The sequence below is a fragment of the Brachyistius frenatus genome, unplaced genomic scaffold (genome assembly GCF_029030835.1).
Source record: "Brachyistius frenatus isolate BFR_SWC_R1_liver_20210118 unplaced genomic scaffold, ASM2903083v1 Contig_249, whole genome shotgun sequence".
In the NCBI taxonomy this organism is placed as follows: Eukaryota; Metazoa; Chordata; class Actinopteri; family Embiotocidae; genus Brachyistius; species Brachyistius frenatus.
In genome coordinates, this window is record NW_027210848.1 from 331,629 (window position 1) to 358,124 (window position 26,496).

The 26,496-nt window shown below is 40.8% G+C and overlaps 1 protein-coding gene across 1 annotated transcript in view; it reads right to left on the reverse strand.

Moving 5' to 3' along the window:
- Window positions 1–7,283: 7,283 nt before the first annotated feature.
- LOC138634109 (glutamate receptor ionotropic, kainate 2) overlaps window positions 7,284–26,496 on the reverse strand; it is a 164,460-nt gene continuing 145,247 nt past the window's right edge. Inside the window, exon 14 of the mRNA XM_069720750.1 lies at window positions 7,284–8,154. Coding sequence (XP_069576851.1) covers window positions 7,990–8,154 — 165 coding nt within the window. The 3' untranslated portion in view covers window positions 7,284–7,989. The remainder of the gene's footprint in view (window positions 8,155–26,496) is intronic.

Sequence of the window (26,496 nt, forward strand, 5' to 3'; positions counted from 1 at the left end):
ACTACACACATAAACACAAAGAAGAGAAACACCAACAGTCACGCTGCAATGATCTACAAAATAAGGAAACGTGTTTTACAAATGTGTGTGCGAGTGCTTTGTATGTATTCACACTGTTCACTTGTTGTCCAGATGATGACAAAGAGCACGTTTGATTAATTTTTTTCTGGTTTGATCGTTAAGGGTCTTTTATTCCTGCCATCTGTTGGCTTTAAGAGACAAGAAAGGTGTCTGTTCTCCTGAAGAGAAGAGGACACAGTTGGTGAGTGCTATTCTGTTGGAATAAAAGAGGCTGAATACAATGTAAGAGGGAGGAAAAGAACAGCAGCAGGGGGAGTTGGAGTGAGTTTTAATAATAACCAATCACATGCATTCCTCTTGTTCCCTTTAAAAGCTGCAAAAGATGAGACAAAGGTTCAGAGGCTGAGATGAGATGAGAGAAAGGAACAGAATATTTTCCCCAAACAAACTTTCAGTTGTAAAATGAACAGATCCTTGATGTCTCAGCTGCAGGAATATTTACACCGACGGTTCCATTGTGTAAAAAATTGATACAGATAAATTCATACGTTTACACCACACCTCTACACCTCTACACAACTACACCTCTACACAACTACACCTCTACACAACTACACCCCTACACAACTACACCCCTACACAACTACACCTCTACACAACTACACCCCTACACAACTACACCCCTACACAACTACACCCCTACACAACTACACTTCTACACAACTACACCCCTACACAACTACACTTCTACACAACTACACCTCTACACAACTACACCCCTACACAACTACACCCCTACACAACTACACCTCTACAAAAACTACACCCCTACACAACTACATTTCTACACAACTACACCTCTACACAATTACACCCCTACACAACTACACTTCTACACAACTACACCTCTACACAACTACACTTCTACACCTCTACACAACTACACCTCTACACAACTACACTTCTACACAACTACACCTCTACACAACTACACCCCTACACAACTACACTTCTACACAACTACACCTCTACACAACTACACCTCTACAAAAACTACACCCCTACACAACTACATTTCTACACAACTACACCTCTACACAATTACACCCCTACACAACTACACTTCTACACAACTACACCTCTACACAACTACACTTCTACACCTCTACACAACTACACCTCTACACAACTACACTTCTACACAACTAGACCTCTACACAACTACACCCCTACACAACTACACTTCTACACAACTACACCTCTACACAACTACACCCCTACACCTCTACACAACTACACCTCTACACAACTACACCTCTACACAACTACACTTCTACACAACTACACCTCTACACAACTACACCTCTACACAACTACACCTCTACACAACTACACTTCTACACCTCTACACAACTACACAACTACACCTCTACACAACTACACTTCTACACAACTACACCTCTACACAACTACACCCCTACACAACTACACTTCTACACAACTACACCTCTACACAACTACACTTCTACACAACTACACCTCTACACAAATACACCACTACACAACTACACTACTACACAACTACACTACTACGCTTCTACACAACTACCCCACTACACTACTACACTTCTACACAACTACCCCACTACACTACTACACTTCTACACAACTACCCCACTACACTACTATGCTTCTACACAACTACACTTCTACACAACTACACCTCTACACAACTACACTTCTACACCTCTACACAACTACACCTCTACACAACTACACTTCTACACCTCTACACCTCTACACAACTACACCTCTACGCAACTACACCTCTACACAAATACACTTGTACACAACTACACTTCTACACAACTACACCTCTACACAACTACACTTCTACACAACTACACTCCTACACCTCCACACCTCTACACTTCTACACAACTACACCTCTACACAACTACACTTCTACACAACTACACTACTACGCTTCTACACAACTACACCACTACACTACTACGCTTCTACACAACTACCCCACTACACTACTACACTTCTACACAACTACACTTCTACACAACTACACCTCTACACTTCTACACAACTACACCTCTACACAACTACACTTCTACACAACTACACCTCTACACAAATACACCACTACACAACTACACTACTACACAACTACACTACTACGCTTCTACACAACTACCCCACTACACTACTACGCTTCTACACAACTACCCCACTACACTACTACACTTCTACACAACTACACTTCTACACAACTACACCTCTACACAACTACACTTCTACACCTCTACACAACTACACCTCTACACAACTACACTTCTACACCTCTACACCTCTACACAACTACACCTCTACGCAACTACACCTCTACACAAATACACTTGTACACAACTACACTTCTACACAACTACACCTCTACACAACTACACTTCTACACAACTACACTCCTACACCTCCACACCTCTACACTTCTACACAACTACACCTCTACACAACTACACTTCTACACAACTACACTACTACGCTTCTACACAACTACCCCACTACACTACTACGCTTCTACACAACTACCCCACTACACTTCTACACAACTACACTTCTACACAACAACACCTCTACACTACACTTCTACACCTCTACACAACTACACTTGTACACAACTACACCTCTACACAACTACACCTCTACAGAGCTACACCACTACACAACTACCCCACTACACTACTACGCTTCTACACAACTACCCCACTACACTACTACACTTCTACACAACTACCCCACTACACCACTACACTTCTACACAACTATCTCACTACACTACTACACTACTACACTTCTACACAATTATCTCACTACACAACTACACTACTGCACCACTACACTTCTACACAACTACCCCACTACACTACTACACTTCTACACAACTACCCCACTACACTACTAGACGTCTACACAACTACCTCACTACACTACTACACCACTACACCACTACACTACTACACCACAACACTACTATGCCACTACACCACTACACTACTACATCACGACTCCACTACACAACTACACTACTATACCACTACACAGGTACACCACTACAAAACTACTACACTACACTACTACACCACTACACCACCCTGTATTTTTAACTGTATACTAAGTTTAAGTTTACTGAGAGCAGCAGGAAGGACTCACAAACACGTTTCCCCCGTTGACAGATTTTTCCTGACCAACCTGTTCATGGATGAGCTTATACTTCTCTGATGACGACTGGGTATACGATCCTTTTCCTCCACTTACAACAGCGTTAAGTGGTGAAGCTGCTGCTGCAACTCTCCTGTGACAAGATAGTAATCCCAGCAGGTGTGTCGCAGTGCTTTGGCTCACCTTTTCACAGAAATATACTGAACTCACTTCTCAACCTCATGGAAAGAAGTTACCTAATTCCAGGTAAATTTATTTCATTGCATACTGACAGAAAGAGCTAAAACTACAATTATGCAAAATTCATAATATTCTTGGTGTTAGGAGGCCCTGACATACACAGGTTACTAAAATACTTTAAGTCCCAGTATATATAACTATGAAGCTGGTAAATCTGGAGGATCACTGAGGTTAGTGTGACTTTTCTCAAATTTGTTTTTTTGGGGGGTAATAATTTGAAGTTGTGCTCGTCTCCAGAATTCTGATTTATAGAAAAAATACAATTTCATCATGTCCAAACAGCTTGCTAAATTAAAATTAAAATGTTCTCTTTAGACTTTAACATGGTTCTGTTATATCGTGCCCGTCAAGTATTTTTTCTTCGGGTATTGTTTTGATAATATAACTGTTATATAACAGTTATTAAGAAACTAATTTAGTTAATTTTTAACTAATTTAGCTATTTAGAGCATTTAGAGCTATTAACTGACTTCTACATTGCGAGCTGTTACCAAACTATCCAATAATTTACTTGGACAGTTTGAACAATATGCATCTCCCTTTTGAAATAAAGACAAACCTCTCTGAAAATGTGCTGCTGATTTCAATCCAAGGGACCAGAATTGGCATGAACCTTACTGTTCATCATCAGTAAATATAAACATATGTTCATCTGTGATGGGACTATTAGTGTCAGCCAAGAATGTGCTTGTAATATGGCATTATGAAGTAAAAGTCCACTTTTAAAGGTTGTAAATGAGCCAAAAAGTCATTTAGTTCAGGCGGATGTGAACATGAAATGCAGCAGCTTCTGTATGTTCAGTCTGATGGAGCTCCCTCACCAACAGCCCTGATTTATCATTAAGCACCTTCAGATGTAAACAGCTCAAATATGCACGGCTCTGATGCCGGGGTCACTCTGCTGCCAGGCATGCATTAAGTCAATGTCTGAGGTCAAGCAGATACTGTGAGGCCACTGTCCCCCAAGCAGCAGGGAACACAGCAAAGTTCAAACATGTTTAATGTCATCTTTGGCTCCACAGCTTCCTCTCCTCAGGGTCAGGGCAAAGAAGATGGGTGCTTTAATCTGATTGGCTGCTATTCTGCTGAGTCATTGTGGCTTGCAATGACCGGAGTCCCCGATAGAGGTCAGGGATTGGTTATGCAGTGACCTTGTCAAGTGGTTCAGTGCTGAGTGAGGTGGTTTCATGGCTGAATTTCTAACCATGTAACCAGTTTAATGCGCTGAAAAGACTCCTTTACCAGTATTGGAAGACAACCGAAGACATTTGAGTTATGGAATAAATGGAATTAAAAAAAAATACACAGAAAACATCAAACTGGGCAAGACAGCCACTTGATCACTTGTTTTACAGTTGTGGAAGACTTGTGCAATCATTATTAATACAGTACTATTTTCCAGCATCGATTTCAAAAATTAAGAGTGACGTGAAACATAACATTAATCCATAAATGACAATTTAACAAACAGCTGTTAGTAGAACATTTGCCCATGTGAGCCACTGAAATGAGTACAACTGGTCTGGCGTTTCATCTGACGCTGCACATTTTGGTATCCATTTGTTTGTTTTTCTGACTTGAACTACAAACTTACTATTTAAATGTTCAAACCACTGAGAGATATCTCATGTTGTCATTTATAGTTCCATCTTAACCTAATAATAAACTCAAATTCTGTCGGTGAAAACAAAAATACCATATTATGTTGTCCAAAATGGCATTAAAATGTAACACTATCGTATGTCATCCGGAATATTGTAAAAATGTCACCATCATATATCGTCATGAATATCATTAAAAAATGTCACACTATAGTACGTCGTGCAAAATGTCATAACATTTTATTAACATGCGGTGTTGTCCAAAATTTTCTAAAACTTTAATGGTGTAGTATGTCATCTGAAAAATCATGAAAATTTCACACTATCATATTTCGTCCGTAATATTGTAAAAATACCGTATTTCGTCCGAAATATCACAGAAATATCACCCAAAATATTTTCAAATTGTCCTAAAAATGTTGTAGCAAAGTATTTCATCCAAAATGTCATTCTGTTGGATGTCTTCCAAAATATCATGAACATTTCATACTGGAGTGTGTCATCCAAAATTGCCTAAAAATGTCACAGTAGCCTCCTTCCATTAAGTAACGGGACAAACGAGGTGAAAGTTGTGAATACTTTTTTATTTTCTTTAAACTTGTGTATCAACTTCAAAGGGTAAACTGTGTGCACGGCATTTTGTTTTCACAACAATTTCAAAATTAGTTAAGTGTTCTTAAATTTTTTAATACATCATTTTCCTTTTTAAAACCATTTACACACGATTGCTCAGCACTGGATTCTAGCAGTCTATCATTAATCAGGGGTGTAGAATGATAAGCATCATCAACAAACATCCTCCCTACCTGTGTGTGTGTGTGTGTGTGTGTGTGTGTGTGTGTGTGTGTGTGTGTGTGTGTGTGTGTGTGTGTGTGTGTGTGTGTGTGTACACTATATATTTTCCCTAACCAGTGATATCATTACTCTTCTTTCATGTGAAGTAAAAATATCTTTCTTTAAATATGATTCCTTTACATGATAAAAATAGTTAATTTTTTCTTCTTCTCCAAAACAACATTACGTCACTGATGCTTTACCAGACTGTGCTGCGTATCTGTTGGAGAGCAAAGTACAAATTGGTATAGATCTGCTCCATGGAGGATGGGTGCATCTTGCACACGTGTGTGTGTCTGTGTGTGTCTGTGTGTGAGCTCTGTTTAGTGTCTAGGAAAGCCTTCTGAACTACAAGCCTGGAGTCCCACCCCTCTGCCATGGATGACACTCCTCACGGTGTGTTTAGTGTTGATAAAAATTATTACAAAATTTTGATTCTCTTCGTACAAAAACACTTTTCATAGAAATTGCATTTGCACAAGTAAATGTGGAGCTTTGCTGCTAAAGACAGAAAAAAGCCACAGAAGTACAAAATGAAACTGGAGACTTGACACTGAGCAAATGGAGAAAAAAAACAAACAAAAAAACTGTGTTCCCATACAGAGTTGAAGTGAAGTGTATTCACTGCAGCAGTGAACATTCTGTCCATAGAGATATAAATAAAGAGTTTCATAAATAAAACAATAAATATTTGAATAAATAGAGTTTGTGTGTTGTGTGATTGCTGTGAATTTAGACTTGGTGAGCTGTTTCTTTCTTATTGACGTTACGGGTGTTTTCAGACAGCGAGCGATCGTGTTCACAGTAAACACGGCGGCTGCCGCTCTCGTGGATACAAACGGCTCTGTGCTGCTGCCGCTGGCGATCGCTGTGTGACCATGGCAACCACAGACACCACAGAGAGGGAAAGGATACAGGAGGGGCTTTTACAGGTACAGAGTCATCTGAACGACACATCTCTCCACCGGCAGAGAACAGACACATCAGGGTGGTATCGTGTATTATACTAATTGGCAAAGCTTACTGTATTATCATCTTTATTATCATGTCATATTGCTCATTACTCCCCTTTTTTAAGCGACACTCCATCCTGTGAAGCAGTGTGATGAGTTTATCCTGTGGTGTCCAGGAGCCACCAGGAGCTGTCAGAACGCTGATGTTGCAGCCAGCAACGATGATAACCACTGACTATCTGAAAGCACCTCCACCGAATCCTCCGTGACTGCTGACTGATACTTGGACATTTACAGCTCACTCCTAATGTAGCATCCTCTGTTTCAATTTCACCTCATAGCTTCTAAAAAAAAAAATCACCCCACTCCCCCTAACCCCCCACCCCACACCCCACACCCCCCATTAAAGACTAAAAGTGTTAGTACTCTGAAACTTATTGCCTGATGGATGATATACAGCATATCCATTTTAATGTCAATCAATATCATATGTGACAAAGCAATGCCTCTGTGTACATTTTGGGGGCATTGAGCTTGCCGTCGTTTTCAGGGATCGGGTTCGATATAGTTTAGAGCCCGTGTGGTTGTTCTCTTCACAACATTTAAAAATGAACACTCCTTTACAAACCTTTCTCCCCAATCACCCAGGTAGCATCCCTCATAATCTCTCAGAAGCTTTGGGTGCTGCTCGTCCAGCCTGTTTGGAGCTGTGCGATGAAAGGCTGACTGAGCAGCAGCTAAAGATGATGGGTCCAATCATTTAGCCTTTTTTAAATTTCGTTTCCAGACTGTCTCTCTTTGCCTCCTGGGTTTTGAAAATCCTGGCACCTGTAGTTCGTTGCCTTGCCAAGGTAATGAGGTAACTCGCTGAAATTTCACCCATGTTCACGTTATTTCCACAGGAAATATTGTTGAATCTCTTATCCTTAGTTAATCGTAAAGAAACAAGTATGACATTTAATCGATATACTGCAAAGCAACTCTGCTCTAACTTCAAAATAACCCAACCGCTGCTCCCCTTTACCATTTCCCCGCACCCTTTTCCCCAGTGTCTTGGCACACCACTTCAGTACAGGTGAGAGGGTGAGAAAGTGATTGAGGTTCCCACTTTAGGCCATAGTCTCTTTCCCTGGCAGTCTGCGGTCGTTGAAGGTGTGCATGTTGATGACCTCCTCTGTTTTCACCATAACGGGAGGCTGGGGCTTGTGTTTGAGTCGGCGCTGGCACTTGAGGGAAACCCGCAGTTCGTCCACCATCGCGCTGCAGAAGGACCTCTGCAGAGGGGAAGAGAAAAAGGAGAACAGAATCCATTTCAGACCACTTTCCCTGTCCAAACGTTACAGGCAAGAGAACAAACCTGCTCTCCTGTGGGCAGTCTCATTTCATTGCATCCCCCAATCACCACCCACCATCTCATCTCAGACTTGCCACAGAAGGAAAATGGTGAATTACACAGTGCAGCAGGCTGGGAACACAGGGTGTGCTGGATGGGAGGGGAGGACGTAGGATGGAGGGAGGTGCAGATCCATAAAAGTGTGTGAGGTGCGAAGGCATTGAATTACTCAACACAGTCAGAGTACAGCAGTAGTGGGTTTGTGGCTGTTGCTGCTCATGCAGTGCTTTTAGTGAATACTGTGTCTGATGCATAGGAAGACTTTCTGTTTCCAACATACCACGCTTGTATTCTCTAGAACTGCTGTGCACAATCAATCTAATATCTATTAGTCCAACAAATTTCAGAAGTCTTTTCTTCCTCTGTTTTTTTTTTTTTTTTAAATCTTTTAACTTCCTTGTATATTTATTCATTAGTTACTATCGATGCTTTACATGATGCCTTTTGACAATCTCAGCGAAGGGTGTGAACCTTTGCACAGTTCTACAGAACTGACCCCAACTGGTGCTTCAACTGCCTCAACAAATACAGAATGGATTACCATGATCCTCATATTGATGATCCACCAACTCTCAACAACTGCAGGATGAATTAACATGACATTAAGTGGATGCCATACATCCATCCATGCTGCCCACATGGTGCATTGTCACTGAGCCACGAGCACGGCTGTGGACCTGTGAGATGTTCAAGATGAATTCATTCCACACCATCTGCACATGGCAACTAAATGTGACTAAGGTTTGGAAAGAAATCACAAATATAAGGTAAGTGAAACACTGCAGTTTCAAAAGAGCAAACAATGATGTAGCTTCTGTAATGATATTAAATTAGAGACTCAAATAGGCACAGTAGTTAATCATAAGATGCAGGACTATCCAATGAAAGTGTAATTCATAATGATACTGAGTTGTTCTTGTAGTACATACAGATGCAATATGTACTCTACCATGAATTACAGTTGTGCATTTTTCTATTGTGGCAAAGCAAGTTGTGCACCTTTTCCAAAACACACAAGGTCTCTTAGGTCGGCATCATTTTCTTGCCTTACAGTATTAGAATGAAACCACTACTTCCTTGATGGGCCAAAGGGAAAATTTGCTAAAATCTTGACTAATTATCAAAATGAAATGTCAAAATACATCATCGTTTCATGCTCGTTGATAGAGAAGTGTTTTTTTTTTTCCATCTGATGCCTGAAGCAGCAGAATATCTCTAATCTGTGCCTCTGTGGAAATATAAATCTCATTAATGTTCTGTCACAGTTACATTTAAGGACTGGTTTGGTTTTTAAGCAAATAGGACATAGATTTGAGAAAAATTGTGGTTTGGGTTAAACTGATTACTTCATTAAGGTGAGGGAAGCTTTGATATCATGGTTACCACTGTAACCATGACAGTAGTAACCATATGGTAAAGGTTATGAAATGATTAAAGGAATAATGTGCAGGAATTAGTGGCATCTAGTTTTTGCATCTGCAAATCTAGTGCAGATTTTAACGAACTGAACACCTTCCAAGCATTTAAGAGAATATAGGGTGGCCATGAAAACTCAAAAGGTGTAACTAACAGCAGTTAGCTCTTTGCAGCATGATTTTTTTTTGCTGGTCCATCTTTCCAGCTTGATCTCCTCTGTCTGTGAACGTTTAGTTTTTTTCTGACTTCCTTCTTTGCTCCTATCATAATTGCATGGCCACTAGAGAGCTCTGTTACTTGATGTAAACAGATGATTTGTATAGAATTAGATTAGTTTTAATGTATTCAAACAAAAAGAGGAATTTGAGAATATAACTTATTGAAGCAAAAAAATAAATCAATACTAAGCCTTATATGTTTCAAACAAATAAATTGTGTAAGCTTGTGAAGGCCCTGTTTTCATACGATTCAGGCACACTGGCCTTTTGGTGCAGTGCCCATTTGCAATTGTTGTGGCTCAACGTGAAGCTGGCTGCGCTGAGATGATTAACAATTGTATAGTTAGTTTAATTTAATTTAATATTATTCTATTGTATTGTATTTATTGTGCATTTTTATATTTAATATTTTTTACTCTGTTGTTTTATTGCTTTTCCTGTATCTATAATGCTGCTGTAGTGAAAAAAATTTCCCCTTGTGGGATTAATAAATTATCTATCTATCTATCTATCTATCTATCTATCTATCTATCTATCTATCTATCTATCTATCTATCTATCTATCTATCTATCTATCTATCTATCTATCTATCTATCTATCTATCTATCTATCTATCTATCTATCTGTCTGTCTGTCTGTCTGTCTGTCTGTCTGTCTGTCTGTCTGTCTGTCTGTCTGTCTGTCTGTCTGTCTGTGTCGTCCGTCCGTCCGTCCGTCCGTCCGTCCGTCCGTCCGTCCTGTCTATCTGTCTATCTAGCTAGCTAGCTAGCTGTCTGTCTGTCTGTCTGTCTGTCTGTCTATCTATCTATCTATCTATCTATCTATCTATCTATCTATCTATCTATCTATCTATCTATCTATCTATCTATCTATCTATCTATCTATCTATCTATCTATCTATCTATCTATCTACCTACCTACCTATCTATCTACCTATCTATATATCTAGCTATCTAGCTAGCTATCTCTATCTAGCTATCTATCTATCTATTGAAAAGTAAAATATTCACACTCAAACAACCACCTCAACATCAGTGACATTTGGAGCACATTGCTCTTTAACAGCGTTGTTAATAAATGAGTTATATCAGGAGCTTTATGTGTGCATAGTTTACATCAAGCTCACTCCTTAACATCGTTCCAACACCTGATTTCATTGAATTGATCAGTGTTCTTTGGTCACTTTGACATTTAATTGATCCTAATTGATGTTTGGCTTCCATAAAACACAGGTTTTTGTCTTCTATCATTGAACCTCTTCCTACGCTGGGCAACGGTTCTAATATCACTAGAAGACATATTTATGATATTAGTGACCTTTTCGCAAGCTGTGAACGCTGACGCGTAATTCCATAAATTCTGTGATTATGAGTCTCAACCTCCAGACAAGTTTGTCAGTTTCCTCCTGCCTAAAGTTTGGCTGGTGGTATCGATATGCTCCTTCTTCAGCTATTAAGAAACTGACGATACGCTGCATCACAGTGGTTTTAAAGGGGATGAGACACTGATATGATTGGCCATGACTGAAGTTGGCTGTGACCAACCTTCTACTTATATAGTCCCTCCACTTCCTACTGCTCTAAAATGAACAGAAGAAAGCTGCTTTCCCAGCTGGAGATTGAGTCTTGAGCAGGTTGGGAACATTACTGAGCAGCATGGAGTTACTGAGCTGACCACGATGAGAGCAGAGTTAGAGATGATACGGAAACACTAGTCATGACAGCTGCATCCACTGAAGAGGAAAAGGGTGACCACGGGAGAAGATAGATGCCACTGATGTCAAGATACAAACATTCCTCACAATGCATCGAGGTTTCTACCTAAAGTCCAGTATCCTAAGAATCCTGAGAAACCTGTCCAGGATGAAATAAAGCATAACCATATGAATACATGAGGAAGATGGCACCCTGGATTAACTTTTAAGAGAAGTGTCACAGGGGCAGAAGAAAGTGATGAGGAAGAAGAGAAAATCATGTTGGAAACCCTCCATAGGATTCTTCATCAGCAGAAAGAGCAAGTGGCTGACATGAAGAAATCCTACGGGTGGCTTAAAGAGGACACCAGAGGGGCTCTGATCACGATAGCACAAGAACAGGACCAGAGCACCGGATCCACAGAGGCAGGCAGAACTGGAAACAAAAGAACTTCAAAAAGACCAGTAGTTTATTAAATTACACAAATAATTTGTCTGCAATTTATAGGATTTATTCTCACTCAAATTCTTACTTTTAATTGATATTCATGAAGTTTGAAATTTTTTTATTTTACACCAACCTCGCTTCATAGTTTTGGTGCTGTTACTAAGGCAGTTAAAACTGTTGTTGTTATTTACAGGAAAACCCAACATTAGTAAAATCACATGTATGTTCACAGTTTCACTGCTCCTACTCTGGTTTTGTGAGAAGCTAAACACACCTTTCTCTGGATGGCTGTCACATTGGGTGCTAATTTCTGATGTGTCCTCAGTTAAAGTTTCCACAGATTGTGATGAAAGACTTTTTAAACACAAATGAATCTCCAGTGAGGACAGGAGTGTTTTCCAGCCTCAGACAGCTGGATTCCTACAGATTCCATTTAAATGTCGCCAAGTATTGTGATTATCATACTGAAGAACATCTGGACACTGTGTATAACTGTTTCACTGTGTAGAGCTTGGCTGGCTATGAGTTACATGAATATGTAATTAATGCAAAGATTCATGAATAATGAAATAATACAATTTATCCCAACGCTCATTAAAGAGAAACTGATCCATCAAAAAGAAGACTTTGACTGTGATGTGCAGGCAGTTAAATTGTCCTTAAGACAGTAGAAACATACGAATGAAACACATCTAATATAATACATAATTTAGTAATAATAATATAATATATAGTATATACTGCAGAATATTTTACTGGCAAGGATTACACAATTGATGATGGATACAAATAACAGTGTTTGGCAGAACTTTGTTATCTAAAAAGACTGTTTATATCTTGTTCTTTTACAGAATGAATTTTGTCCATTTTCCCAATTAGACTCTTTAAAATGTAACCGGGAGGGTTTTTCCAGCAGCCCTGGACAGTCTGTATCTTTGATAGCATGCGTTTCCAGTACAGCCTCACAGCAGAGCTCAGCTGTGCTGCTGAGGTCCTGCGTGGTAACACAGCCGGCCCATCAATGCACCCTGTCTTCAGCTCTCCACGTTTTAAACTTCTACTTAAATGTCTGAGGTTTGAAGTTTAGTTCCACTCCGGTCTGTTCTGTCAGATATCAGCTTTCTTCTACTGTTCACTGACTTCTCTCAGGCAGAACTCTGGGAAGTTACTGCAAGTGCAAACCAAACCTTTCCTGATTTTGCTGTTTTACATTACAAACCTTCTAATGAGAAAGCAATCAGAGGTGCTTCCATTGAGCAGAAGTGTTTTTCATAATGTTAGCTGAGTTTCTTCTGCAGCATAGCCGCCAACCTCAAGGGGCCACACCCAACTCCAAGGTGGTTAAAGTATTTTCACATTTTGTTTTATTCTATTTTTATTGTATGACCCAACGCTCTTCTGTCCCTTGCAATCGTCATTAAATATATATATATATAGTTTTGAGGAGTGATGGTTTAATGCTTTTGGTTCTGTGGCACAAGGTGAAGTCCTGCTGGGGAGTCGATTTAAAATGCACCTCAGGTGTATACGTTTTTGTTGTAAGTATAAGTTGGTATACGTTTTTTGTTGAATCCAAATCCAAAAAACTTTTCATTTGAAAAAGCCACAAAACTTCCTCCACAACTTCCCCGTCAACAGAGACCTCCGCACTAATGCACCAGAGGAGGATTGTCTTTCCGACGAGGCATTTTGGAACAGAACAGTTCACCCGTCCGTTGAAAAGCGTCTACGTTGGACAGTAATTGTGCTCCTTGTGTCTCACAGCAGAGGAGAAACAAACAGTGCCAGACTGTCGGCCCATCTGTTAAGGTTGTGGATTTGCAAACTGATTGAAAAACCACCCAAAAACTGATGAAACATGATAAATTTGAGTAACTCTGATACAGTAGCAGGTCTGATCTCTGCCCCGCTGTTAGACGTAGAACAGAGCGTAGCGGGATGTACTGACTCTTTTCAGATCTGTTTGATTCCTCAGCAAAAGGCCTCCGATGCAGAGATGACAGCACACGAGGCGGTCTGCTTCATGAGTGAAATACAACCAGCCAAAATAACAGGAGCAGCTACTACGGAGAGACAACTGACTGTCTGACGCCGCTCAGAAGGAGACCAGTGGTTTGCTCTCGATGTCAGTAGTGTAACGAGCATTAGTGTTCGCCTTTTATGGACTGACAGCTGATGGATCGACTGACACGAGTACCGTGGGACAGTTCACATGCAACCTGCACAGTGAAAACAGCCTGGAGACTCATTGTGAGTTTCTGGGATTTTACAATTCCTCCAGATCTACTGCAGAAACTCTTCTTGTGTGTAAGGACAGTGCTTAGCGACTGAACCTTTCTCCCTCTGGTGGATGTTGTTACGATGGAGCCGTCAACGTGTCTGTGCAGCTCTGGTGTTCAGACACCACTGAAGGGAATATGCCACGGCTCACTGGACCCGCTGTTGTACTTTGTGCAGGTTGTAGCTTCAACATCAAGGACTCATCAAAGCGAAGCAGCATTTGAGTCACTTCATGGTGTTGATGAAGCAGTGACAACATTTTAGGTCTGTTCAAGAGCATGAATCAGACGGCTGCACACACTGCCTGCAGTGACGGCGGAAAACGGAACAATTGTGGTAAAAACAGAAGTTTTATGAAGCTGTGTATTTGTTGCATTCAGAACCAGAGCAGAGACAACGGTAACTGATGCAGCCCCGTCGTTTCTCAAAGCACCGACCATCTGCAGCTCCAACTCAAGATGTAGAGACGGACAGATTCTACTGAGGATCCTCCACGCTGCATCGTGGCCTCACGGCTCGCCAAACTACACTCGTAATCCAGAGGTTGGTTCAGTGACATCATCATCCAGCGCCTGAAGACATGGACGACTCCAGAAACTCACGTGATGCATGAACATGGTGACATTATGTAAAACTATATAGACTTTATGAGCTCCACACCAGAGCACTAAAACACCTTTGGAGTTGTAAAAAGTACGCTGACGTCAACATTGTGCAGAAAGAAAATCAAGAAAAAATGTGATTGTCAGTAACTTTATAATGTAGGAACATTGAAATGAGAGCAGCTGTTGAGTTGAACATTTAGAGTCATACGTTAGTTAATAGTTACAGTAAGGATGACGATGCCGAACTTATGTCTGCTTTTGAAACGCTCTGGTCCTCATGACATCGCTGCTGCTCTCCGTTCTCTGTGACAGCGTTGTTTATCACTGCTACGCGGTGCAGTGGAAAAACACTCACACCACATCAGACAGCTGCCATCAACATCCACCAGCACTGAGCACCGCATCAGCGTTGATCTGTTTGGTGGCTAGCTGGTCATTAGTGACTTCACAGATTAATGATCGTAGTAAGAAGGAACACCTTCCTTTTAGAAGAGTGATTCACATCATCACCCGCTCAGAAATACAAGACGTGAGCTGAATCTCAGTCGTTCAGGACATAAATAAATCTATGCACAAACATAAAGCTGACAGGCATCTCCACATGTGCACCAACAGAACAGCAGTGAGCAGCGAGGGTTTTACAGGCCCATCCAACATCATCACTTATTGATGCACGTTGTATCTCGTAGGAACAGACTTCGGTGCTGCTGCACGCCCAATTTAACCGCTGCTCCTTCACATTCTCTCGTCTGTGCTCGTAAGCTGCTGTGGCATCTGCATACTGTCTATACGGTGTGAAACAAGAGCAGCAGCTGGGACCGGACCGGTCCTGATCCGGGGGAAACTACAGAGTTCTCCCAGTTAATACGAGTTTACTGTTACAAACAAAAGGTTCTGTGTGTGAAAGAAATCAGCAGCCCTGAGACACAGTACAGACGAATGATATTTCCATGTGGGTGGAAGGAATGTAAAAGTGATGAAGTGTGAGGACATTTAGTGAGTATAAGAATCAGACTCATTCAGGTGTAGTGGAACTGAAGGCCACCCTCACCATCACTATTAATCTGGCTCTGTGCCCATTCAGAGATAAAGAAGTGCCAGAAATGCCTAACAACAAACCATTTGGATCCAGAGAAGCTATCATATCATTTCAACGTTAGAATTTGTTTACCACTGTGCAACAAACATGTGTCACAGCGTCTGATTGGCTGCCGTTGCTCTGCATTTCACATGAAACTTTCTCACACTAACTGGCTAAATGCAAATTGTTGCATCATCCGAGTCGCATTATGACATCACTTACAGTCAAACAAGTGAAAAGTTGTATGCAACGTTACACTTCCAAGTTTCAGCTATCTGAACTTTTTGTGGTGAAGTTTTGCTGATTTTACGTAAAGAAAGAAATCACCATCATTACTTTTTAGCTTCGCTGATTCATTTTAAAAAGCTGTTGATTTATTTCATTGTTAATAACATGTGTCAAAGTGAACTATCACAATGGGCCAGAAAAAAAAAATTCCACATTGCATGTGAATTTTTGCATTTTAGTCAGTCTTGTGATAAATGTGAATTTAGGATCGCAACACATTAGAAAAGTCGTCAATGTTAAAGCTTTCTCCACTTCATATTTTTATGTGTCCAGAATCTTGCTGAATCCACGCTTTATGTGTTGCATTGAGTTTGACAAAGTTCCACATCAGAACAGAGATGAGAATTCTGTTTTTTACAGAATCTGTTGCACAAAATTGTGGTTAAAGCTTTCTGACTTTTTAACTGACTTTCTGGTCAGTTTTTGGCAGTTTAGAGCTGTGACGGATTGGCGACCCGTCCAGTGTGAACCACACCTCTCGCCCGATGTCAGCTGAGATAGACTCCTCCCACATATCTCCAAGGATAAAAGGGTAAAGCAAATACATGGATGGGTAGGTGTTTTGGTATGTTCATTAGAAATCAGATTTCTTTTTTTTTACAGTTTGAACATGTTCGTGTTTGTGTCAGCCCTAAAAATGTGAATCTAAATGACAGATCTTTGGACACTGAGAGGAAGCTGTTTTCTGCCCTACCTGTGACTCATGAAGCACATAAAGAGACTGCTGTATTTTACATGGAGGGGGCGGAGTTCTAGCTGGAAAAAAATAACACGCTAAAAGACCCAATGCACAGAACTAGGTCATCCAAAAACTAGAAAATACCAACATTAAACCTACACTGATACATTTTCCTGCTCAGTATGGGGATAACATACATACTCTAATTTATGATTGAATATTATACTTTGCATTGCAAATTAGCATGGACATATGAATCAGATTACCATGTCTGATCATAATTAAACACATATAAAGATATAAAGTTGTGTTCTTTTAGGTCAAAATGAACTCATGTTGAATGTTCTGTCAGAAAAAGTTGCATTCTGACAGATAAAAACTGTTTATGTCCAAAACATCTTATCTCAGGCCATCTACGATAAATGATGAGAGAATACACGTTTGGCCATTATCAACATTACCCAGCATGCAACAGTGAATATAATCAACTGATTCTCTCTAAGTTAACAATTTGGTCTCATTGTTGTTGTTATAAGACATTTACTTTTATGCTGTAGCTGCATAATGATGGTTATATTTATTCATAAATTGTCCAATTTGTTGGAAAATTTAAGTATTTCATGGACTGATAAAAAATAAAGACTTATTAATATAAAATCTAGAAAAGAGGATATAATCTGACCAACTGACATCTCTTCAAATGTGACTCGTGAGTCACTGTGAGAGTAGAAAACGACACCCTCTACTGAGCCTGCTCAGCGTCCGAGAGATGAGCGGCTGCAGGAACAAAACTATTGTTAAAAATAATATTAAGAGCTTTTTAACGCTGTTGAAAATTAGGCTGATTAGAGAGAAAAAAAAAAAAAAAAACAATAATCAAGAGATCAGTCCTGATGCGTTCAGTCATTTGATGCAATAATTGAACTGATGAAAGGAGCCTTAAGAGCAGTAAAGCATTTATTGTATAATGCTAACAATGCTAAATATCAGTTTTTCCCATGTTTGTTTCCACACTGTACTGGTTAATGGTCGCAGCCACTCTGAAACATAGCTATTGATTTTCCTCTGCTGTAAAATGAAATGGAACGGCGGTGTTTTCAGTAACAGTAACAGCCGTATAGCTGCAGGCTTCGGGGAACGGCGGGCCGCTCCGCCTGCACTCAGGGGACACATTGCGATCCCGGCTGCCTGTTGGTGGCACGTTGGATTGATGGCGGCTGCTAAGGGTCATTGGATTACAGAGTTTTTATGACGCTTGACAATCAGCCGCAGCTGTAGCGCCACAAAGCACTGTGGGATAGCTGAGAGGACGGGGAACGGAAAGCTCGTAAATCCAACGCTGAAAGCAAAAAGGTACATTTAGTCTGTGTGATTATTCAAACAGGCTGGTCGTACCGACGAATGATGGTTCATCACAGTGTGTATCAGGAAGACATTTCTGGGGGGATATTAGTGTGCTTTAATCTCTTTCTTTGAGCATTTTATAGGTGCAGTTGTCTAAAAGTAATCAGAAGATTACTTATGGAGTGCATGTTTAGTAGGGTGCCGTGGTTAGCACGGTCACCTCTGGGCTCACAGCTGGTCGGCTGGGGTTTGATTAAAAACTAAAGAATACTCTCCAGTTCTCCGAGAGTCCAACATGTGACGGTCCCTCACCTGTGAGACTGAACTAATGGACTCCGTTTAGCCTGAATGGGAGAGGAGCAGATGTGAAGCTGTGATGCAGATGGGATGGAGGCAGGGCTGCGTTGTAACCCTCAGTTTACTGTGGGCACTAAAGGATTCGCTGCTCGGGGGGTTTTGTCTGATCTTTGGGCTCCTCTGAGCTGCCGTCCACATTTGGAGCGCTGCAGTCAGATCTGGGTTCGGATCGTTGTCCTGGATGGTTTTCATTAAATTTGTTGTGTGCTTGTAACAACTGACAAACCCTGGAGACATTTAGTCCACGTCCACAGTACAGGCCCCCGTCTGGTAAATCAAATACATCTGCATTCCAGGATTTAGAAAACAACTAAAAAAAAAACGTAACTTTGAAAATTAGTACAAACTACCCTGAACAAATGTTCATCCACACTGAGTCTGTGTGTTTTTTAGTCAGTAAAATTACATTTTGATAATCTATAAAATAATCCACTGGGGTATGTGGGTTTGGATACATTTGTTTGGCCAATGCGGCGCCTTGCTGGATGACCTTTTATTGGGACAGTCCTCAACAGAGACACCCTTTTGTGTCAGCTTTAAATATCAGAATGGGTTTTTACCACAGACTGTATGTAGCTTCTAGATATGAAAAATGAGGTCGATGCAGAAGTGCCACTAGAGGTCGGCTCCAAAAAGCCTCCGGCTCCATAGACTCCCATTCAACTTCTCTCATCAAATTCTAAGTCTATACATTTTTCTCCATGACTTATCTCAGTGTTGTTCGCTAAAGTCACTCCTTCTTATTAGTTGTCAAATAGATAGATAGATTTAACTTTATTAATCTCGCAGTTCTGAAGGTCCATCTGAAAATAATCCCTCATTCATTAGAAAAGAAGATTCAAGAAGACCTGTTTTTGGGGGCGTGTCTGTTTGATTGACAGGCCTGTGGTGCAGTCAGGTTACAGCTATCGGTGGGCGGGGCGTAGTATCGTCAGGTTTCCAATCAGATCAGTCAGATCCACCGCTGGCTCCTCCCCCAGCTCGTCCAAATATGGTCACTTCCTGCTCCAAACTGCTCCAAACTAGCAAGATGGTGACGGACTGAATCTGAACTGGAGGATTCATAACGTTCACAAACCAACGGGTGACTTAAAGCCTGTGTTGTGTTCAGCCTGTTGTTGTCAACTCATCATACACCGATTGAATGGATCACAGTATATAACTCATATGATCTGAGTTGCTGCTGGTCACAGGCGAACCACACATCATGTTAATGGCGAATAAATCTCAGCTTACTTTTGTCAGGAGTAATGCATCCCTTTATCTTCAGAGGTTCTGCCATAGTTGTGGGACATTTTCCAGCCAATGCAGAAACTGCTCTTTACTGTATGAAGGTGCTGAGGTTGGGCTGGTGGACGGGTGTGTAGTATATCTGACTTTGATGCAAAACAACAGATTTTGCATTCTAACACAGACCTGTCATTAACTCTCCAGATGGGGTACTATATATATATATATATATATATATATATATATACACACAATGTATGGGGTCAATCAATGTGTCAGGAGGAAGTCTGGGGTGTTGGATAAAACACTTTCACACAGGAGATATCTGTCTGTGTCCTGTGTGAAAGTGAAAGTCAGCTCTGACTTTGGTGTGTAATTATGTTAAAGGTGTACTTTGTCAATTTTCAACCTTACTTCTATGACATAGTAATAAAGGTTGTATGCATTTAATTTCCACAATACCACCATTAAATCTATTTCTGCCTAAACAGCAATGAAAAATCTGTGTAGAGTTAAAAAAAAAAAACTCCAACCTGCCATGTAACTGAGAACAACCACCTGATTTGTTCCAGTTTTCCTCTGAGCTCAGAGATCTTTGGTGTGTGTGTGTGTGTGTGTGTGTGTGTGTGTGTGTGTGTGTGTGTGTGTGTGTGTGTGTGTGTGTGTGTGTGTGTGTGTGTGTGTGTGTGTGTGTGTGTGTGTGTGTGTGTGTGTGTGTGTGTGTGTGTGTGTGTGTGTGTGTGTGTGTGTGTGTGTGTGTGTGTGTGTGCAGGGTAGATGAGATGGGTTCCTCACACACAGCTGGTGGTCCCTGCACCCCGAGAGCCAGATTAGTCTGCAGCAGCCTCAGCAGCAGGCAGGAAGAGAGGAAAAAGCAGCAGGAGGAGGAGGAGCGGGAGGAGGAGGAGCGGGAGAAGGAAGCGGAGGAGAAGCTGAGGGAGGGAGGGAGGGAGAGGAAAGAAAGGAGCAGGATTTGGGAGAGGAGGAGGAGGAGGAGAGGGAGGAAGGGGACAACCATGGTAATCATGGAAATCTGACAGAACAGCATGGAGATGACAAAGAAATGCTCTGTTGAGAGTCTATGAAGCATGTGATTTAGTGGAAAATTAGGTTTCCAAAATCAGTTTTCTGAAAGATTTAACTTCGGTTAAATTAGCAGGAATAATTTCTGGAGCATATTTAAACACACTGACATCTTGAGGGGCAAGATCTAACACACTATCTCTTTCCTTTGACTGTGCTCTTCCTGTGAAGCAGGAGGTTAATATCTCCATCTGTCCAAAACTCTAAACTTTAACAACATTTGGCACTTACTGTACAATAGACTGTATGTGTAAAAGAAGAATCCTGTTGTTTGCCATCTTACCCACAGTCAGCTGATATACTGTACCACAGATTTCACACATACAGGTCCAGGGTGTGTTTACAGTAGCCAAGCTGCCACAAAGGCTAGCAGGAGGAAACTGATGCTGAAACTTTGCTCCTTTAAAAGTGTAAAAGTACAAATTACAGCAACTCCAAAGCTGTTGGTTTTGCATGCATCTCACTGAGTCCAAACCAACTGCTGACAGTGTGAAGGATCACCGAAACCGCTGCTACTATTTTATCAGCATTTACGTTTTCTGAGATGTGATGGTCCGTAGCGGAACGAGGTAAATCATCTGGAGGGTTGTGCTCCCGGGTCAGAACCCACGGTCCACCCCAGTCAGAAAACGATATGTCAGCTTTTCCTTTGTGATGTCTCTGTGGAGTTTGAGGCATGACATTGTTTTCCTTTTGGAGGATAAACTTTGGTCTCAGTTAAAATAGATGGTTCGGAATAAAGTGTTTTTTTTCTTTAATGAGTAAATGCTTTGAGCCTACAGTCCTGAAATAGTTTGTTTAATTGTATTATACATTTACATTACAGTGATACTAACAGGAGTACTGATGGGCAGCCTGAGCCTGATTGAGCTGATGATGTCATGATGGCAAATTGAAACTTAATGTACACCCCAATTAAAAAACAAACCTCACATTTTAAAGTGTCTTTGTGTTTTGTAGAGAAACATGTTTTTTGTTTGTTTTTTATTTATTTTTTTATCAGGTTTAGCTACCTAAGAACCAAGTTTGAGTTTCCCATATGCCTTGTCTATTTAAGAAAAAAAAAAGGCATATGGAACATTTTTCCTCACCACTTTCAACAAATATATCTTTGGACAGCTTTGGAGTTGTTCAAAATTATTTTTTTCTTTCATTTTGATGGGAGCTGTTAGACTTTATACTGAGCTCAGCTCAACAGTTCCCAGAGCTGCCTTGTACCAGGTGACCAGAGAGGAAACTGTCTGTGGATGAGGTGAATGAGCACATTTCCCAAACCTCTGGAGATGCTACTTTAAAATGAACAAGTCGCCATGCAGCAGTGATGATGGGATGTATTGGAGTAATGTAAAGGGCACTCACTTGGGACAAAGAAAATGAAGAAGTCTCACAGTGTTGGCAGATAGATCCAAATGAATAGCCTACAGAAGCCTACAGTATAGTTTGTAAAGTTATCAAATGTTTATTCATACTTTTATTAAAAATTTGAACAAGTGTATATTTTCTTCTGACAATACTCTCATCTTGTGGTATTACAATCTGTTTAGTAAATGCAGTAATCTCAAAAACACATATATAGTGCATTAACATGTCTATTTAACCTTTAAAGGTGCAATATATTCAAAGCAAGTCACATCGTTTTAAGATGTTAAGAGGTGATTTTGAGTCACTGTAGCGTCCAGGCAGTCTGCCCTCAGTACAGCTCTTACACTTCATACAGTATTTACATGTTCTTTCCCTGCTGTTAGTTAGTTAATAGTTGGCTTTTTTTTAAACAGGTGTTTGTAAAGTTAGATTTTATACTTCTAGTCGTTGAAAAATAAAAGTAAACGTATACGGTTGTTTTATCTGGTCTGGAGTGTTGTTCAGTTTAGCTGCACTAAAGATGTGTTTTGAATTGTCCAAACAAGGTCAGTACGCCTCGTCTGTTTGCTACAAAAAAATATTCTCACTTTGGTAGAAAGCTCGATAAGAAACTGGTCTGAACTGCATACAAACAGCAACTCAACAAATTAAGACCGTTAGTAAATGAAACACCCTGAATGACGGGCACACAGAGACACAGCATCAGTGAAGCTTCTGAAAAGCAGCCGGCCCACTGATGTGGCGGCCTGCCTGGATGGCTCCCTTTACACCAAACGGTCAGAGCACCGTTGATGCTGATCAATTCGCTGCTTTGATAAGCTATCGTTAGCAGCACACACTGCTGTGTACTCACCAGTCTTGAAGAAACGTTGTGAGTTCAGCATCAAACTTCCTTCCTGTACTCACGCTGTCGCTGCCTCCAGCAGTGGAAAGCAGCGACAGCGTGAACTCTGCTTTTGCTTCCGGTTTACCAACAGTTTCAGCCAGCGATGTGTTTATTGCTCCATTCATTATGGCGAGATGTGAGAATATGCTACCGTCTCTTTTTTCAGGTTGCACTGAGGGCAAACTGGACGCTACAGTGACTCACTATTGACTAGTGTGGCTTCAGGAGACAGGCTGAGGTTAGCCAGGACTAGCTAGCTAGCTAACCTCAGTAGATATCTGTGCGACACAGTCAATAGATGTCTTTGATGTGTCGTCAACGCTGCTATTAATCCCACTTTGTGGATAATTTCAGTTAATTATTTCATTTTTGTAACTAAAAATCTTACATATTGCACCTTTAAAAACACTATTCACAGTTCCTCTATTGTATGAGAGGGTGCATGGCTCATCCCATTATATCAATGACTAGCTGCTATTTCTGCTCCTTTCTAATGTTACAGAACAGAGGTAATTGTAAAATGCAAATTGCCGAGTGTGCACTGTCAAGCATGTGAAACACAACAAAGAGATGCTTAGCACCACATTTTTCAACTTGACACGTTCAGCATCATGGTGAGAAAACAACCCCAAGTTATAAAAGTAGGTGGTATTCAATTATCGTAGAGGCCAGGAGCAATGAAACAAAATATATGGTTGATTTTCACACTCAAACAAAAGAGATGGTTCAAACTAGCCTGATCATAATAAGGAGTAGACAGTGGGATCCACAAGCTATCTGACTTTTTTAAAATCAATATTTGGACCAACTAAATAGAGGTGAGGTTAGGGATAGACCCACATGTTGGTTTTCAAGTATTGGCCTTTTCATGTCTCATATCTTAAGCTGCCATCATGACTGATGTTTATTCTGTTTCTAAAGGATGGAATGGACTTCATACTTTTATAATATAACTATTTAATGACACATTTCTAAACGTATTCCTCATTCAAAATCAGTTATTTAACCCAGAGCTTCTCCTCGAATGGTGAATGGTTGTGTTTCCTTAACACTTTGCCAGTTTTTAACATTGTTTCTGTGATTTAGTAACAGAGGTTCCACACCTTTAAAGTGCACAGTACTTGTTAACGTCCCTGTCCACAAGGAGCCACGTACAAACGTGGCTCCGGTAGGGCTGTTCATCACTGACTGTTTGCTCTGTGATTTTGTTTGGCCAGCACGATCTGAGCTGTTGTTATTCTGCAGTTGCTAAAAGTCTCGAGCGGAGCTTTCGATTATCTGTGCTCACATTGATTGGCACCATTCAGCATATTATCAAAATAAAAGCCGTTCTTTTTGGATGATTGGGAAATTCGATTGGTGGAAGCCAGCGCTCTCATATGTCTTCTATTTGGAAACGGATCTCTCCCTTAAACTCAACAAAACTGTTTTGGTTGACTAACTCCAACTATATCTTAACCATGGTTTATTTGTCATGACCAGGATCTTTCTTTACCTTAACCATATCAAAGCCATGTGCAGCTATTTTAGAGAGAGGGATTTTAAAACGGTATATAAAGTCAGTTGTCCTTAAATTCATCAATCGGAAAAAAAAAGGCACAAAAACTATGTGAAGAAAATAAATACCCATCAGTAAGCATTTCATGTTTTGGACTACTATTTATGATGGCCCCCTGGACTCCACTTCATTGTGTGCTGTTCCACTAAAATTTCAGATATGAAACTGTTAGCCTTGATGGGACTGAGAGGTCAGAGAGGCAACATGTGATATGAGCTAATAGCGCTATATCGTCACTTTCTTTTTCATAGTTGATAAAAAGCTTCCGAAGATAATTCCTCCGTGTTTTGAAAGTATTTTATGTCCACAGTGTGTGAAGAGAAGATGCTGAGCTGGCGTCGCCAGGTACACTGTAAGACTAGATACGTAATGCAGTGAGTTTTAGGCTGCTTAACAGTTAGAAGGCCAGATGGATTAGTGAAAATGTCAACTGTGCGGCGGTCTTTGGGGGACTTTTTCTCCCCGCAAAAAGAGTGTTTGGATCCTGATTGTATTTCCTAAGCTGCTCTCTGATCAGTCACAGTGGGAAGGAGACCTATCCAGAACTTTGAAGGAAAGATGACCTTCCAAAATGCAGATTTCAGTAGATTTAACAAACCGTACAACCCAGTATCAAACCGGCAAATCGGAAAAGAGACCCGCCGATCCACAACAGCAAACCGTGAGACAGACACGCTTTGGCCTCTTTAGGTGTGAAAATTACACATTGTGTATGCGTGAAAGTTACACGCACGTAAATGTCTGTCTAGGCCTGAAAGTTACGCATTTTAAAAGTGTGAAACTTGTCATGTGATGTCATGTGACGTGGGATGACGTGATCAAAGTCCCATAACACAGGTAGTGAGACCAGTACAAAGGCCAGTTTTTGGCAGAGGAAGGAGGAAGGAGGGGTGGGTGGCATTAGTTGCAGACTGACGACGAGGTTCGAATCCAAACATGTTTTTATTTGGACCTAACCCCAACCATGTGTTTTAGCTAAAAATGTCATTTTCCTGTAGATTACATGGCTCTTAGCATGCAGTAGGTTTAATTTCCGCACGCCTAGAATGCGCAAAGCGTGGCTATCTCACGTTCTGTTGTGGTGGACCGGCGTGTCTATTTCACGTTTTGTGGCGATACCGGGTTGCAACTGTACTAATTGTGTTTGCCCACTAAATGTATTACTGGCAGCGCTTAGAGGAAAAGCTGTAGTACATTATTGTACATGTAGGCACTCTGCCAGTCTGGGTCAGCTACAAACCTCAGGTTTGGTCACAGACTACAACTTTATTTGTCTGGATATCAGTGACAGCCTAATTACTCTGTTTAAGGTCATTTCAGCCAATAAATTAGTGCTTCAGCCCTCCTGTCAACAGGCAGCTTCATAACGGCCTTCAACAACCAATATTAGTCAAACCCTGTTTTATTCTAGTCCAGTGATCCGATTTTGTCTAAATAATAAAAGAAGCACTGTGTGCAATCTCAAGTCAATAAGTGACAGTGTGTCAATGATTGTATACTTTTATGTGCTCCAATCACAAAGCAGAGTGTACGACACATGACAGAAGGGGCATTTGTGCACGAAACAAGAGTGCAAGCAATTCATTACCAACACAAGGTTTAAAGTCTGGTGGTCTGCTGTAATCTGAATGGAAACTTGAGTCTCCAGTGTTGGTCAGACTGGCGCTTCTTTGCTTGGTGCCTGCTGGGTTTCG